Source organism: Armigeres subalbatus, chromosome 1 (assembly GCF_024139115.2).
Source record: "Armigeres subalbatus isolate Guangzhou_Male chromosome 1, GZ_Asu_2, whole genome shotgun sequence".
NCBI lineage: Eukaryota > Metazoa > Arthropoda > Insecta > Diptera > Culicidae > Armigeres > Armigeres subalbatus.
In genome coordinates this window covers 57,162,884-57,178,928 of record NC_085139.1, presented here as the reverse complement: position 1 = coordinate 57,178,928, position 16,045 = coordinate 57,162,884, and the positions used below count along the sequence as shown (strand labels likewise).

The 16,045-nt window shown below is 42.3% G+C and overlaps 2 protein-coding genes across 2 annotated transcripts in view; one reads left to right on the top strand and one right to left on the bottom strand.

The window, feature by feature from the left end:
• LOC134225871 (uncharacterized) overlaps window positions 1–16,045 on the top strand; it is a 346,329-nt gene that overhangs the window by 289,048 nt on the left and 41,236 nt on the right. The gene's annotated exons all lie outside the window — the stretch shown is intronic.
• Window positions 2,200–6,153, bottom strand: LOC134206187 (uncharacterized). Its single transcript, XM_062681877.1, has 2 exons — window positions 3,741–6,153; window positions 2,200–2,771 (listed from the first exon to the last, which is right to left on the bottom strand). Exons 1-2 carry the CDS (start codon window positions 6,151–6,153, stop codon window positions 2,200–2,202), a joined length of 2,985 nt encoding a protein of 994 aa, XP_062537861.1.

The window sequence follows — 16,045 nt, the reverse complement described above, 5'->3', positions numbered from 1 at the left end:
TTCTCAACCGGAAAATGCACGATCTCAACTTGATGGACAGCGCAGCTCAACAGCATAAATCAGTTGTGACCAAGGTAACTAACAATACTAATAAATCATGTTACCGTTGCGGCAGTGAGGCACACCTTGCAAATGTCTGTCGACACAAAGAAACTGTCTGCGGTTATTGCAAAAAGAAGGGGCATTTGCAACGGGTTTGCCTCAGTTTGCCAGAGGAGTGCAAAGGCAGGAAAGGTAACATCCAAAGAAAATACAAAAGACATTTGGTCGAAGAGGGGGAAAAATCTGATTCTGAATCGGGAGAAGAAATGATCGATGAGATCTGCGTCATTGACGTTTGTAATTGTAAGGTGAATCACGATAATAAAACTATGTCTAAGATCTACGTACGGCTTACAGTTAATAATTCGATGATCAAATTTGAAGTGGATAGTGGGTCATTAGTGTCTTTGGTGAGTGCTACTGACAGGGATAAATATTTCAAGAATATTCCGCTCTGCAAAACTGACTTGAAGCTGCGTAGCTATTGCAGAAACCAAATACATGTGTTCGGTACCCCTAACGCTCAAGTGATGCATAAAGACAAAATGCAAACATTGCGGTTATTCGTCGTTGATTCAAACCGGCATCCTCTACTCGGCAGAGAGTGGATGCGTGCTCTACAGCTGAACTGGAATAATGTGATGTCTAGCTCAGTAAGTTCGGTCGATCGAATTGCATTGCATACACCACTTTCTGAGCAAGTGAAGTTTCTTATTGATCAGTTTCCCTCTGTTTTGGATAGTACTGTTGGCAAGATGACAAAAATACAAGCTAGTCTTACTCTAAAACCCAACTCGAATCCTGTGTTTCTGAAATCTCGTACTCTTCCTTTCTCTATTCGTGATACCGTTGAACAAGAAATAAACGAAATGGTTGAAAATGGGATTTTGATTAAAGTTAATAATAGCGAGTGGGGTATTCCAGTAGTACCAGTGATGAAGTCGGCTAACAAGGTTCGCTGTTCAGACCGATATCAGAAGCACTATATTTTTCCAAGCAGCTTTTCTAGCAGCTAAAACTAAATATATTTTTATTAGTTGTCGATTGTACAAATAGTTATTATTCTAAATGTCACTTACAAGAAGTAGTTTTATCTGCCAACCTCGTGCTATGAACGGTGTCAATCTCTTGTGATTAGTTCCTGACCTATTTTAAGCTTTATTTTAATTTCAACATATTTTAATAACTATTTAATTTTGTTTTACTTACTAAGTTCCGTTTTTTTATTTCTAGATAACGAACTATGCCAGATATAATAATTTCATTACTATTAGATTCGACTCAAATGCGATCCACTAGTACTGTAGAGAATAAGTTCAGGATTTTAGATTTAATTTTATTCTAATTGCATGCTAGACACAAGTTTCAATTGCATGACTTACGTGATTCACTTATTTGTTTCAATTCACTTTTATTTAATTTAATTTTAGAGAAATATTTTTAAGAAATTCAATTATCCACAACAACTATCATTTTCTTTCATTTCATTTTGGTTTACAATTGTCCCTTTTGATTTGACAGATTTATCATCCACACACCTAGATCCTAGTTTACACTTCAGTGGTGCCATCACATTCCCTCGGCCTTAACTCCGGTGTGGATCCCCCGGCCATTCCGGATTCACCATCTCTAATCTACAACACAGCCAGGTTTGTAGTTGAAGTTGTTTAAAGACACATACAGAGGTTTTTACACGGACTTGCCGGATCCGTCCATATGATCCTGGAAATATCTGCTCGACAATTCTCCTGATCCAGTTCTTCCGAACCCGTCCTTCCACTACAAACACTAAGCCACCCACTCGTTTTTGTCTTCAAACCACTTGGTTCGATGGTTTATAGATGGTAGATATTCCTTCGACCATCGAGCTCACAAAAAGTCTGCTAGATATTGGGACCTTTTGTAGACATCGCGCAAAGCTTGTGCAAGGTCGGTAACTCCTGCGACATACATATCTTCGGATCGTACTGTACCTCGTAGAAAATGGTTCGGCGATACAGCTTCCACTTCAGCTGATTCTTGAGGGACATAGGTAAGAGGACGAGAATTTATCATGTCCTCGGCTTCTGATAAAGTTGTACTAAGTACTTCGTCGGTTACCTTTCTTCCATCTTCGAAAGCTCGTAGAGCTTCTTTTACTGATCGGACCATTCTTTCCTAGGCCCCTCCCATATGCGGAGTTCCCGGAGGTATGAAGGTCCATTTGGTCCTGGCGCTAATGACACAGTTTGCGCAATTGTCGTGAATGGACTTTATCAACTCTTTACTGGCAGCTTTAAAGTTCGTGGCGTTGTCTGACACGAATTCTTCTGGAACGCCTCTTCTACAGCAGAATCGACGAATCGCTATGAGACATGCTTGTGTGGTCAAACTATGGACCACCTCTAAATGGATGGCTCGAATAGCCAAACAGGTAAACACCGCAACATATCTCTTTTCTTTTCTGCGCCCGACAGTCACTTCAATCGGCCCCAGGTAATCTACGCCGACTGAACTGAATGGACGCAGTTTAGCAGTCACTCGTGGAACGGGTAATGGAGCTTCCTTTGGAGTTTGTGGAAAGCACTTGTAAACCTGGCACCAAGTACAATTCTTCATTATTTTGAGGATCACTGATCGCAAATTTGGAACGTAGAAACGTTGTCTTAGTTCGTTAAAAACCGTCTCACGGTTAGCGTGGCCGAACTTTTCGTGATCATATTGTACTAGCCTATTCGTGATGATGTCATCTTTGGGTAGAATAATTGGAAATTTAGTGTCGAACGGAAGAAAAGAAGCCCTTTCCAATCTGCCTCCCACACGGATCACGCCACTTTCGTCCATGACGGGAGTAAATTTATACAACAAACTTGATTTCTCGATTCTCAACGCCGCTCTTCCTGATTGTGTTTGATTCTTCTTCAAGATACAGACTTCGTCGGGAAACCCATTCCCCTGAGCCTGCCTCCATAACACAGCTTCTGCTTTCTGAAATTCTTCCTGTTGTAAAGGACAGCAAACAGTTTTTTGATGAGCTTGTATAGCCATTGCTTGATTTCCAGTAGCTATTACAGTCCATATTGGTTCTCCTCTCAACTTACGACGACAATTTTCAGCAAAACGGAGCACGTAAGTTGTTGCTCTCACGATACGAGTCCAGCGCGACATGGAATTAACGTGTATCAAGTGTTCTGCTGACGAGTTTACATTGTGGAACAAAAGGTGAGCTCGCATTTCTTCGCTTATGTTGATTGGTGGTGCCATATTAATTGGCCAACATTCTTCAGGTTCGTGCAGGAAACGTGGACCGGCAAACCACGGTCCATTAGCGTCGAGGGAGGGGCCTTGACCCCATTTGGTCAATGCGTCGGCTATATTTTGTCTGCTCGGTATCCAGCGCCAATCCATTAAGTTAGTTAACTCATGAATCTCCCCTATACGAAATGCTACAAATTGTTTATATTTATGTTGATCCGAACGTATCCAGCTTAAAACAGTTTGTGAATCTGTCCAGAGAAAGCGGCTATTGACTGGTATGGAATGATTTGACTCAATCGTGCGTGTGAGCCTTGCTCCAAGAACTGCCGCCATTAACTCCAAGCGAGGGATGGATTGTCTTTTCAACGGTGCTACTTTAGAGCGCGACATCACCAATGCACATTTGTAGGTCCCATTTACAACTGCTCTGAAGTACGCTACAGTTCCATAAGCATGCTCACTTGCATCAGTAAACACGTGTAGCTCCAGCGAATCGATTTCATCCGAACGAAGTTCACCAAAATACGCGCGTGGGATTTGTATTTCTGCAACAACTGGCAATAACTCGGTCCAGCGCTTCCATTCGGACCAACTTCCGTCATCAATAGCTTCGTCCCATTCATAGCCCAGCCGCCAAAGGTTTTGAACAATAAGTTTTCCATGTACCGTGAAGTGAGAAAGCATGCCTTGAGAGTCGAAAAGCCCCATAACACAACTCAGGACCACTCGCTTCGTTGGTCTTTCTGTACCACAGAGAAATCTTCCTAGATCCTGACGATGATTTGTAGAGAATGACAAGGTGTCGTTACAAGTGTTCCATATGATTCCCAAGACACGCTCTGATTCTGTGATTTTGTCCTGGCTCAGACTAACTTCCGTCAAGGACTTCTGCTCACCGAGACTTCGAAGCACTTCCTCTGCGTTGGAAACCCAATTCCTTATCTGAAATCCTCCTCTAGCATGTACGTACGTAACGTCCTTTGCTCGCTGAATGGCTTCTTCCACGGAATTCACGCTGTCGAAATAATCATCGTCATAGTGGCTTTCGACGATTGCCTTCGCTGCGTCAGGATACTCATGCATGAACTCATGGGCGTTTAGGTTCTTAACGAACTGCGCCGAACAGGGAGAACTAGAGGCGCCGAATGTGGCCACGTCCATTATATAGACGTCCGGTTTTTCCGTTCGGTTCCTCCGAAAAACAAATAGCTGTTCCGATTTATCCTCCTTGCGTATTTTCAGTTGGTGGTACATCTCACGAATGTCTGCACCGAAAGCGATTGGTCGCTCTCGAAAACGGCACACGACAGCAGTTAGCGAAGTGAGCATGTCAGGTCCTTTGAGCAACTGTGAATTCAATGAAACGCCGTCTACTCGTGCGGCGGCGTCCCATACTAAACGAACTTTGCCGGGCTTTTTCGTGTTTAGAATCACATTTAGAGGCAAATACCACATTTTGCGACGATCCATTTTAGCCAATTCTTCCGCGGTTGCCACATGCGCATACCCCTTCTGGAGATACTCGACTACTTGTTGCTTAACATTCTCGTACAGATCGGGCGTTTTTTCTAAACGACGTTCCAGATGTTCCAGACGACGTTCCGTTTTCCATAGGAGTCCTGTCTCAAACCGGTCTCCTACTCTTTTCGTTGTTTGTTCAAGTATATCACGGGCTCTTTTCTCTTCCTTGGATTCTTGAATAGTCGCCCCCACAGATTCTTCTAGTGCGTAATGATCTTTTATGAGATCATAAATTTTCTGATTGCTTACTGCTTCGTGATGATACAGAAAAGATTCTCTCAATACTTCCCTTGATTGGGGACCATACACGGTCCAGCCCAGTCTTGACTTAACAGCGATTGGTTCGCCAGGAGAACCGAGCTTGGTTTCTACTGGAGCAATTACATGGATGTTGTTCAATCCGATTAGTAATCCGGGACGATCACCTGCATATGAATGGAAAGGTACATCACGGAGAAAAGCGTATCTTTTCCCAACCTCCGTAGCTTCCAATGACTGCCAGGGAAGTAATAATTCCTTCACAGTCTGTACCGCCTTCAGCAGCATCTTGTCGCCCGCCCCAGGGGGTGAAATCCACAAGTTTGTACATACGGAGTCGTTCTCGCTTCTGGAAATATCCGACGTCCAGTTGATGGTCAGTGGTAAATTTATCCCTTTGGCGCCAATTTTATCCGCTAAATGCCTTTCAATTAGCGTCACCGACGCCCCTTCGTCCAGGAATGCGAGTGTGTGCACTGATTTTTGTCCGCAGTGTAGAACGACAGGTAGAATGCGGAAAAGAATCGAATTGTTTGAATGAACGTGCGTATTCATTGCGACGGTGGTACTTGTGGGATGCAAAAGTGGATTATGGCGCTGCTGGCATTCACCAACGCTGCAACGGAGCATAAATTTGCATTCCGCATTCCCATGGTCATTGAGGCAAACTCTACATAGCCTTTTCTGCTCTACCAGCTTGATGCGATCGCTCGACGACAGTTTTCTGAAATCTTCGCAATATCTCAAACGATGGTCCATACGATGGCAGACTACACACGGCTTTTGGCGCCTCTCAGCACCCTCGTTCCTTCTTGAGTTTTCGGCAATGCTGTGGTTATAAACTCCGCCTTTCGATGCTCCTCTCGTGCATTTAGTTGAAGCTACCGTTTTCTGATCAGATTTAGGGTCCAGGGACACGTTTGCCTCACACGCTTCGGCTACGATTCGCGAAAGAAATTTGGAAAGAGTACACAATGTGACTAGCTTCTTCTTCTTCTTATAACGCACCCACTCGCGCTTGTCGCTAGCCGGTAGCTTATCTACCAAATCTTGCAATAGAAGAGGGTTCATCATATGTTGCTTCAGACCAGCCATCTTTAGGTGGTCGCACAGTTGCTCCACCGCGTTGCCAAAGGGGACATAACTGGCAAGTTTTTCTGCTTTCGGAGCGTCCAGTTTTCTTATCCGATCAAGATGACACTAGAGTAGCTGTTCCGGTCTTCCGTACATCTGCCGCAGTTTCTTAATAACTCTTGGCACAGATTTTGGAAGTAGTAGCTGACAACGAACACTTTCTAAGGCTGAACCCTTTAGGCTTTCTTGTAAGCGTACAAGGTTCTCTACATCACTAAACCCACAGGCTTCCGTCGATGCTTCAAACGCTCCAATGAATAACGGCCATTCCTCGGGTCTGCCGGTGAACAAAGGTAGTTTTCTTGTGATTCCATTTCTTGCTGCTAACTGAGCTTTAGAAGGGCCATCCCGTACTCTCTCGTTTCTCGCCGGTTGTGTACCATCGGATTCCGTTCCCTCCTCGTCTGACTCATCCTCTGATGTCTCGTCTCCTGACGACCGATCGCTTCCATCTTCGTCGCTGTCGTAGCCGTCTAGCGGCATCTTATTATGTAAGACAGGAATTTTCAACGTATCAATCTTAACTGATGGTGTTCGAGACGATTCTCCCAAAAATGTGGACTTCACATTTTGACACGCTGATCTCGGCTGGTTTACATCATCAGCCGTTTTTAGATGCTTTATTTCTTGTTGAACAACGTCGAACTGCGATTGATATTCTAGCCTCATCTGCTTCAATCGATCCAAGTGGTCCTTCTCCCGCGCGAGTGAATCTTCCAGCAATTCTTTTTCCAATTCCATCTCTCTTTCTCTTAACTGCCTCTCCATGTCCAAACGCTTTTTCTTGAAAACCAGCTCCATTTCGATACGCTTCTCCCTCATGATACGTTCCAGTTGCAACTCTTCTTCTTTGGATTTTTGTTCTTCACGCAATGTCTGCATGATTCGCGAAACATTCGGACCAACTGGGCGGTCCAATTTAGAATTCGATCTATCGGAATCGGAGGTATTTCCGGATGTTTTCTTCGATTTGCCGGTCGTCTTTTTCTTCGAACCTTTTCTCCGGCTTTGACATTCCTCTGCGGAGCAGAACCACTTCGATTCAGCTAATTCAGCTTCCGTTACCTCGACGCAACGGCAATGAAACCAACCCTTGCAAGAATCGCAACCCACCATCTGTTCGTTAGTGACTGACGTTTGTGCACAAGCACTGCAAGGAGTTAATGTGAGATCCACTTGTCCATCCGTCATCTTTGAGGTTATGGTCTATACTTCTTTTTTAGAATTTGTTCAGACCGATATCAGAAGCACTATATTTTTCCAAGCAGCTTTTCTAGCAGCTAAAACTAAATATATTTTTATTAGTTGTCGATTGTACATATAGTTATTATTCTAAATGTCACTTACAAGAAGTAGTTTTATCTGCCAACCTCGTGCTATGAACGGTGTCAATCTCTTGTGATTAGTTCCTGACCTATTTTAAGCTTTATTATAATTTCAACATATTTTAATAACTATTTAATTTTGTTTTACTTACTATAGTTCCGTTTTTTTATTTCTAGATAACGAACTATGCCAGATATAATAATTTCATTACTATTAGATTCGACTCAAATGCGATCCACTAGTACTGTAGAGAATAAGTTCAGGATTTTAGATTTAATTTTATTCTAATTGCATGCTAGACACAAGTTTCAATTGCATGACTTACGTGATTCACTTATTTGTTTCAATTCACTTTTATTTAATTTAATTTTAGAGAAATATTTTTAAGAAATTCAATTATCCACAACAATTATCATTTTCTTTCATTTCATTTTGCTTTATCATTGTCCCTTTTGATTTGACAGATTTGTTATCTATTCCTCACACACCTAGATCCTAGTTTACACTTCAGTGATGCCATCACAGTTCGCCTATGTGGAGATTACAAATTGACTGTGAATAAGCATTTGCTGATCGACGAACATCCATTACCTACGGTCGACGAACTTTTTGCAAACATGGCAGGCGGTAAGAAGTTTTCGAAACTAGATCTAGCTCAAGCTTACCTGCAGATGAGCGTGAGACCTGAAGATCAGCGTTTATTGACATTGAATACCCACCTCGGCTTATTTCAACCTACTAGGCTAATGTATGGAGTTGCTTCTGCTCCCGCCATATTTCAAAGGGAGATTTCTCAGATTCTCCAGGGTATACCTGGCGTGTCTGCTTTCTTGGACGATGTGAAGGTCACAGGTCCAGATGACGAGACTCACCTAGCACGGTTGCAAGAAGTCCTCAAAAGATTTGCTGAGCATGGTCTGCGTGTGAATTTTTCTAAATGTGAGTTTTTCGCTAGTATTGTGGATACGTGGTGGACTTCGATGGCATCCGTAAAATGAAAGAGAAGGCTTCTGCCATACAAGAGATACCAAGACCAAAGAATCGCGAGGAGGTCAGAGCATTCATAGGTCTAGTGAATTATTATGGCAGGTTTATTCGTGATCTTAATACCAGAATCTACCCAATCAACACTCTTCTAAAAAAATAAAACCGTTTTTGAATGGGATCGCGATTGTGAAACCGCATTTGAATGAATTAAGTCAGAGATGCAGTCGGACGCAGTTCTCGTTCATTATGACATTATGGTTCTCGCCGTAGATGCCTCACCATATGGTGTTGGCGCGGTACTTAGCCACACGTATCCGGATGGCAGTGAGCGCCCTATTCAATACGCATCACAAACTTTGAATTCTACACAGCAAAGCTATACTCAAGTGGATAGGGAGGCGTATGCCATTATCTATGGTGTTAAAAAGTTTCACCAATTCTGTTTGGTCGAAAGTTTGTACTGGTCACGGACAACAAACCTGTTGCGCAAATCTTTTCACCAAACAAAGGTTTGCCTACACTATCTGCTCTGCGTATGCAGCATTACGCTGTGTTCCTGGAATCATGTCAGTATGATATACGATATCGACCTTCTAAGGATCATGGAAATGCTGACGGAATGTCACGGCTACCTGTCACGGACAGCATTAATAAGAAGCGCATCGAAGAAGTCGACGTCATTGAGTTGGATCAAATTCGTACATTACCTGTTTCCGTCGAAGAGCTAGCGGAATACACCAACCAAGATGAATCTATCCGTAATCTTATTCAGGGGCTAAAGACAGGACGTGTAACAGAGGGGCGACACCGATTTGGGATTGACCAGAGTGAATACAGCTTGCAAAGTGGATGCTTAATGAAAGGTATTCGAGTCTACATTCCTGGTCCACTGCGCCGAAGAGTCCTTGAAGAACTGCACTCTGGACATTTCGGTGTTTCAAGAATGAAATCCCTCGCCAGATCTTACTGTTGGTGGGAGTCAATCGATCGGGATATCACTGAGCTGTCGCGTGATTGTGTTGGTTGTGCAAGGTCAAGAAGTGACCCTCCAAAGGTGCAAACACACTGCTGGGAAAGACCCGCTGAGCCGTTTCAACGTATTCATGCCGATTTCGCTGGTCCGTTCATGGGATTTTTCTATCTCATCATTGTGGATGCCTATAGTAAGTGGCCTGAGGTTAAGATTATCCCTGACATGACGACAGATACCACTATTGATAGACTGCGCGATTATTTCGCCACTTTTGGTCTGCCATCTGTGCTTGTTACAGACCGTGGAACGCAGTTCACTTCTGTGCAATTTGCAGACTTTTTGAAGAAGAATGGCATCGTCCATAAAATGGGCGCACCTTATCACCCGGCTACAAATGGCCAAGCAGAACGATACGTTCAAACCTTTAAAGACAAGATAAAGATCAGAAATTCAGAAGGAGCTGCACAACATACTAATGGCCTACAGATGAACAATTCATCCTGCTACCGACAAAAGTCCTTCGATGATGGTTTTCGGTAGACAGCTGAGGTCGCGAATCGATCTAATGGTCCCTAACAGTGAAAAAAGTGTGTGTAATAGAGGGGAGGAAAAAGCACTTCTGGGGTTTGAGGTAAATGATAGAGTGACTGCCAGGGACTTCCTTTCTCAATCTGAGAAATGGAGGTTTGGAGAGTTAACAGAGCGAGTAGGGAGGTTACATTATATGGTAGAGCTTGATGACGGGAGGTTGTGGAAGCGCCACATTGGCCAGTTAAGGCAGGGCCCGTTGAGACGAAATTCATCATTTGAGTTTCCTAAGATTTATAATACTTGTCGACCGTACTGTAGTATTCGGAGTAAGCGGCAAATGATTTTAGTTTGTATAAATGATTCTAGACTATGAATTGATTCTGCTATTGCGGATAGTACATTAAACATAAGCAATCAAACATACCAATCGTGAAATCACATATTTCGCGTGCCCCAATTTACCGTACAATATGGCAAGTTTTACATTATGCAACGTACACACCAGTCAAGCAGTTCGACGAACATTGACTCCGCCCCCCAGAAAACGCTTCGGTTGCTGCTTTGTTCGAACGTGTGTGAAGTTGTTCGAACAACCATTTGACAGTTGGCGGCTCGGTTGGAAAAAATTAAAACGGTTTGATTTTGGTTTGAGTTGCCGGGGGTGGAGTCAAGGTTCGCCGAACATGTTTGAGCATTTGTAGTGAAGTTGCACAAACCCTCATATATTTTTCGATGGTTGGTGCTCAAGTTGGCGCTTCGGTCGTTCGTGTGTGATATTGTTGGTCGAATAAATTGATTGTTCGTGCCGCTGTTGGTAAAACTTTATGGATGTTTGAATAAACGAGAGGTGGGGTCAATGTTGGTCAAACTGCTTGACCGTGTGTACGTTCCATTAGACTTGATTCGAACTCTCAATTTCGTATATGCACTAATATTGATCTCTATGGGTATGGCAATGCTAGCGCATTGCTGCCACCGCAGTGTGAGATGGTGTTGGTAGCGCCATCGGGTTGAGTAGCAACGACGAAGATTGCACCGTCAGTTCGTTGTCGAATTTTAAAACGAACAGTCGCACCGCTCTTCAACGGCGGATTCCATTCAGCCGTTTTCGGCTGGAATACGACATGTCGCAGTCGGTAGTGTTTGGTTTTATATTTGTAACTAGCGCATGAAAATGGTGCTTGCCACATCCATTAATGTGCTAGTTACTAAATGGTAAGTATGCTCTCATGTTGTAGATTTCGGAGCGAGCAGGTCTCCGAAATCATAGAAAAAAATATCGAAGCGAGCAGGTCTTCGAGTGTTTAATAAAACATGATCCCGGAGCAAGCAGGTCTCCCGAGGATAGTATAAAAGATACCGGAGCGAGCAGGTCTCCGAGGCATTTTTTTTGTTTATTCCGGAGCGAGCAGGTCTCCGAGGCATTTTTTTTTGTTTATTCCGGAGCGAGCAGGTCTCCGAGGCATTTTTTTGTTTATTCCGGAACGAGCAGGTTTCCGAGGCATTTTTTTTGTTTATTCTGGAGCGAGCAGGTCTTCGAGGGATTTTATTTTGTGAATGCGATTAGAACTCCGAGGCATGTTGACGTCGAACTATGTCTGTGACCACTTTGCAAATGCGAAGTAGGATTCCAAGACATTTTGTGTTCATTCCGTAGACGTAGGACTACGGCTGTGTATTCTATCCAGCTTTTTACACGATGATGCCATAATGCTTTGCATCACCCCTTTTGACACATGGTGTGTCCACCATAATTTTTGTGGATTGATCTTAGCAATCTGTAACTTTGAAATTTTCCTTGAAAACAACGAACTGTCATCTAGCGTTTGGAGTGTGCTGCAGGAACATGGAATATTGTTTCTCCATAAACATATTTTTAATATTGTTTTTTTTTTCAGGAAAAAATGAAGGTCGTAAAGGTTTTTTTGCTTCTGGATGAATCTCTCGATTTTCAGTCATTCATCATGTGCTATGAAAAAAAGAACAGTTACACTCCATCGCTTCTATGTCGTTGTGAAATATCTGCTTTTTGGCTTTGGAGAACTCGTCCAGGAGACATGAGAGCATTTATAAGATTCGATTGAACAATGGTCTGCCAGGTGGCTATCCTAAGAGCTATAGTCATAAGTATAGTAATGCCTGAAGGAACGTGATTTTTGCTTTATTCAATTCGAATAGAAATCTGAGAGTAAACTCAAAGTTCCTATCCAAATTTTTCCTAATATTTCCTATCTAAATTTATGAAATCAGAGTAATTTCCCAATTAGTCAGTCGTATGGCCACCCGATTTTTTGCTTAACCATCACTTATTTTGATAAGATAATGAACCACGGCTGTTATCCAGCTGTCTCCAGCTGATTGCAATCAGAAATCATAATTGGTATTCATCACTATATGATTATTCCTTTTTCTATTATACGAGAATAAAAATATCCTCTCCTTGACCCTTAGTAATCATCGGTTGTTCATCAGAGAAAAAAAATGCATATATTAATAAAATTCGACAAATGAACTCAGTATCTCATAGGAGATAATTTCACTTTTACATCGCATTTTCAAAACACTATTTCATAAACTCTTAAAGAAATCTTCAAGCCCGTTGTGTTTTAAGTTGAATATCTTTCCTTAAACAACTTATGAGACTCCCGTTGATACGTATCACTCGGAACGTCCGTTAAATAACATCGATTAGCGCATGTCGTGAAATACACGGACGTCTGCCCGTACTGATAGAAAGTCCTAAAAATAAATATCCAATTAGATTCTTATTTATCGAAATAAAATCTCACAAATTCCTGATTGTTCGTTTAACTACAACATCGCTCGCATTGTTCACAACATAACTTGCATACATGAAAAATGACAGTTCTGAAACTAACTCATGGCTACTAAGACTAAGGCTAAAAATTATGTACACAGCATATGTCAAATTTGATTCACCCCTTGTTAATTTATGGCTAGCGTAAAAAGCTGGATAGAGGAGTACACTTTGCGAATGTGAAGGACTCCGAGGCATTTTTTGGTTGATTCCGGAGCGAGTGGAAATCCGAGGCGTGTTTACGTAGGACTACGTCTGGGTTTTCTATAGAGGACCACACTTTGCGAATACAGAGCAGGTGTCCGAGACAATTTTTGTTCATTCCGGAGCGAGTAGAACTCCGAGGCATGTTGACGTAGGATTACGTCTGTAGAGTACATTATTTGTATGCGAAGCAGACCTTCGAGGAATTTTCGTTAAGAAAATTATTTTGAGCTTTTTAGTGGAATGTTTTCACCTGTCATAAGACGAGTTTAAACAATCCCATTGAATTCCACCACTTAATTGTATCCTGACAGATACGTATTTCGACCTCAACAGTAAGGCCGTCTTCAGTGTCTCGTACGAGTCGAGTCGAGTCGAGTCAAGTACGAGACACTGAAGACGGCCTTACTGTTGAGGTCGAAATACGTATCTGTCAGGATACAATTAAGTGGTGGAATTTTCGTGTTTTTTCCCGAGCGAGTAAAACTTCGATGCGTGTTGAAGTAGGGCTATGTGTATTCAACAAAAAAAAGTTTACTTTGAAAATGCAAAGCAGGACTCCGAGGCATTTTGTGCTCATTCCGGAGCGAGTAAACATCAGAGACATTTTGACGTATGACTGCATCTGGGTATTCTATAGAGAAGTACACTTTGCGAATGCATTGCAAGATCCCGAGACATTTTTTGTTTCTTTTCGGACCGAGTAGAACTTCGAGACATGTTGACGCTGGACTACGTCTGTATATTATGTGGAGTACACTTTGTGAATGCGAGCCGACCTTCGAGGCATTTTCGTGTTTATTCTGAAGCGAGTAGAACGCCGAAGCATATTGACGTAGGACTACGTCTGTGTATTCTATACAAGAGTACACTTTGTGAATGTGAAGCACTCCGAGGCATTTTGCTTATTCCGGAGCGAGGAGAACTCCGAGGCATGTTGACGTAGGACTACGTCTGGGTATGCTTTAGAGGACCACACTGCGAATACAGAGCACGACTCCGAGAAAATTTGTGTTTATTCCATTTTGTGTTCATTCCGAAGCGAGTAAAAAATCCGAGGCATTTTGACGTAGGAATACCTCTGTGTATTCTATGGAAGAGAAAACTTTGCGAATGTGAAAGACTCCAAAGCATTTTTGGTTATTCTGGAGCGAGTAGAACTCCAAGGCATTTTGAGGTAGGACATCGTTTGTGTATTCTATAGAAGAGTATACTTTGCGAATGCAGAGCAGGACTCCGATGCAACTCCAAGACATGTTCGTCTGGGTATTCTATAGAAGACCACTCGAATGCAGAGCAGGACTCCGAGATAATTTTGTTAGTTCCGGAGTGAGCAGAACTCCGAGACATGTTGACGTAGGATTACGTCTGTGGCTTCTATGAAGGAATACATTTTGCAAATGGATTCCGAGGCGTTTTTTTATTTATTCCAGAGTGAGTAAAACTCCAAAGAATGTTGACGTAGGACTACGTTTGCAAGTTCTATAGAGGATTGCTCTTTGCGAGTACCGAGCAGGACTCCGAGGCATTTTTAATGTATTGCGAATTGTGCAGGAGCAAGTAGAATTCCGAAAAAAAAATTAAAATGTGACCCACAATCATTATTAGTTTTTATCAAAAATATGACGGTACTTAACATATCAAGTTTGTTCTTCTTTGAATTAGATATTGATGGTACTACAATATTAAGAATTGTTTTAATTTATTTTGAAGCAATTAGGGTATGATTTTTCTTTATAATGAAATATTTATAAAGTTGAAATTATATTCTTACAAAGTTGAAAGAGTAGGGAAGGAGAAAGATGTAGTATTCAGAGTAAGCGGCAAATGATTTTAGTTTGTATAAATGATTCTAGACTATGAATTGATTCTGCTATTGCGGATAGTACATTAAACATAAGCAATCAAATATACCAATCATGAAATCACATATTTCGCGTGCCCCAATTTACCGTACAATGTGGCAAGTTTTACATTTTTTTTCCAAGTTCGTTTATTTGGTAGGCTCAGGCGTGTATAACACTTTACGGAGCCATGGTTCTTTGTGATATATACAATCAATATCATTTAATTTTTCAGTTAGTAAGAGAGGGGTAGAAGCCAGCGTACTCGTGGTGACTCGAGGTTAGTTTACAATGTTTAAGGATGGACAGGGCTAAGGATTTGGGATCAGGGAATTTCAGCTTCTCATCCGGGTATTTGGCGTCAGGGACGAAGTGGCGTGTCGTCGTGCTTGAGGAATGGTTCGACTGGGAGCGTCTTCCGGATGGCAGAGCTATGGTGCTCTACGGAACAGAAAGCAGAGACTAAACAAAAACAAAAAACTTTGAAGAAAGAAACAAACTATTAGATTTTGATATCAGAAGCACAAAGAAAACTATAAATGGCCTGCATATAGACCACATCACGATCTCCCAAAACACCTCGAACTTCCCTGAAGGGTTGTTTACCTCGGGCCACAAGGGTATCCAATAATTGCTCTCTGGAGGCGTCATTTTCCGAGCAGGACCAAACTACGTGATCGATGTCATCATAACCGGCTCCGCACCTACATAAGTTGCTATCGACAAGGTTTATTCTGTACAGATGTGCGTTTAGTGAATAGTGATTGGACATAAGTCTCGACATCACGCGAATGAAGCCTCGACTTAAGTCCTCACCTCTGAACCACGCTCGCCCAGAAACTTTTGGAACTATGGAAAATAGCCACCGTCCAAGTTCATTGTGTGTCCAATTCCTTTGCCAACTTTGAAGAGCACTCTGACGGACTAATGGGAAAAACTCGTTGCTCGAGAATTGTCTATCATAAACCTCACCTTCCTGTGCGCCCACCTTTGCCAGCGAGTCTGCCTTCTCATTGCCGTAGATTGAGCAGTGAGATGGGACCCAAACAAAGGTAATCTTGAATGATCTTTCGACCAAAACACGCATCTGCTCTCTTATGTTTGAAAGAAAGTAAGATGCGTGCTTAACAGGTTTCATCGACCGGAGTGCCTCGATAGAACTAAGACTAT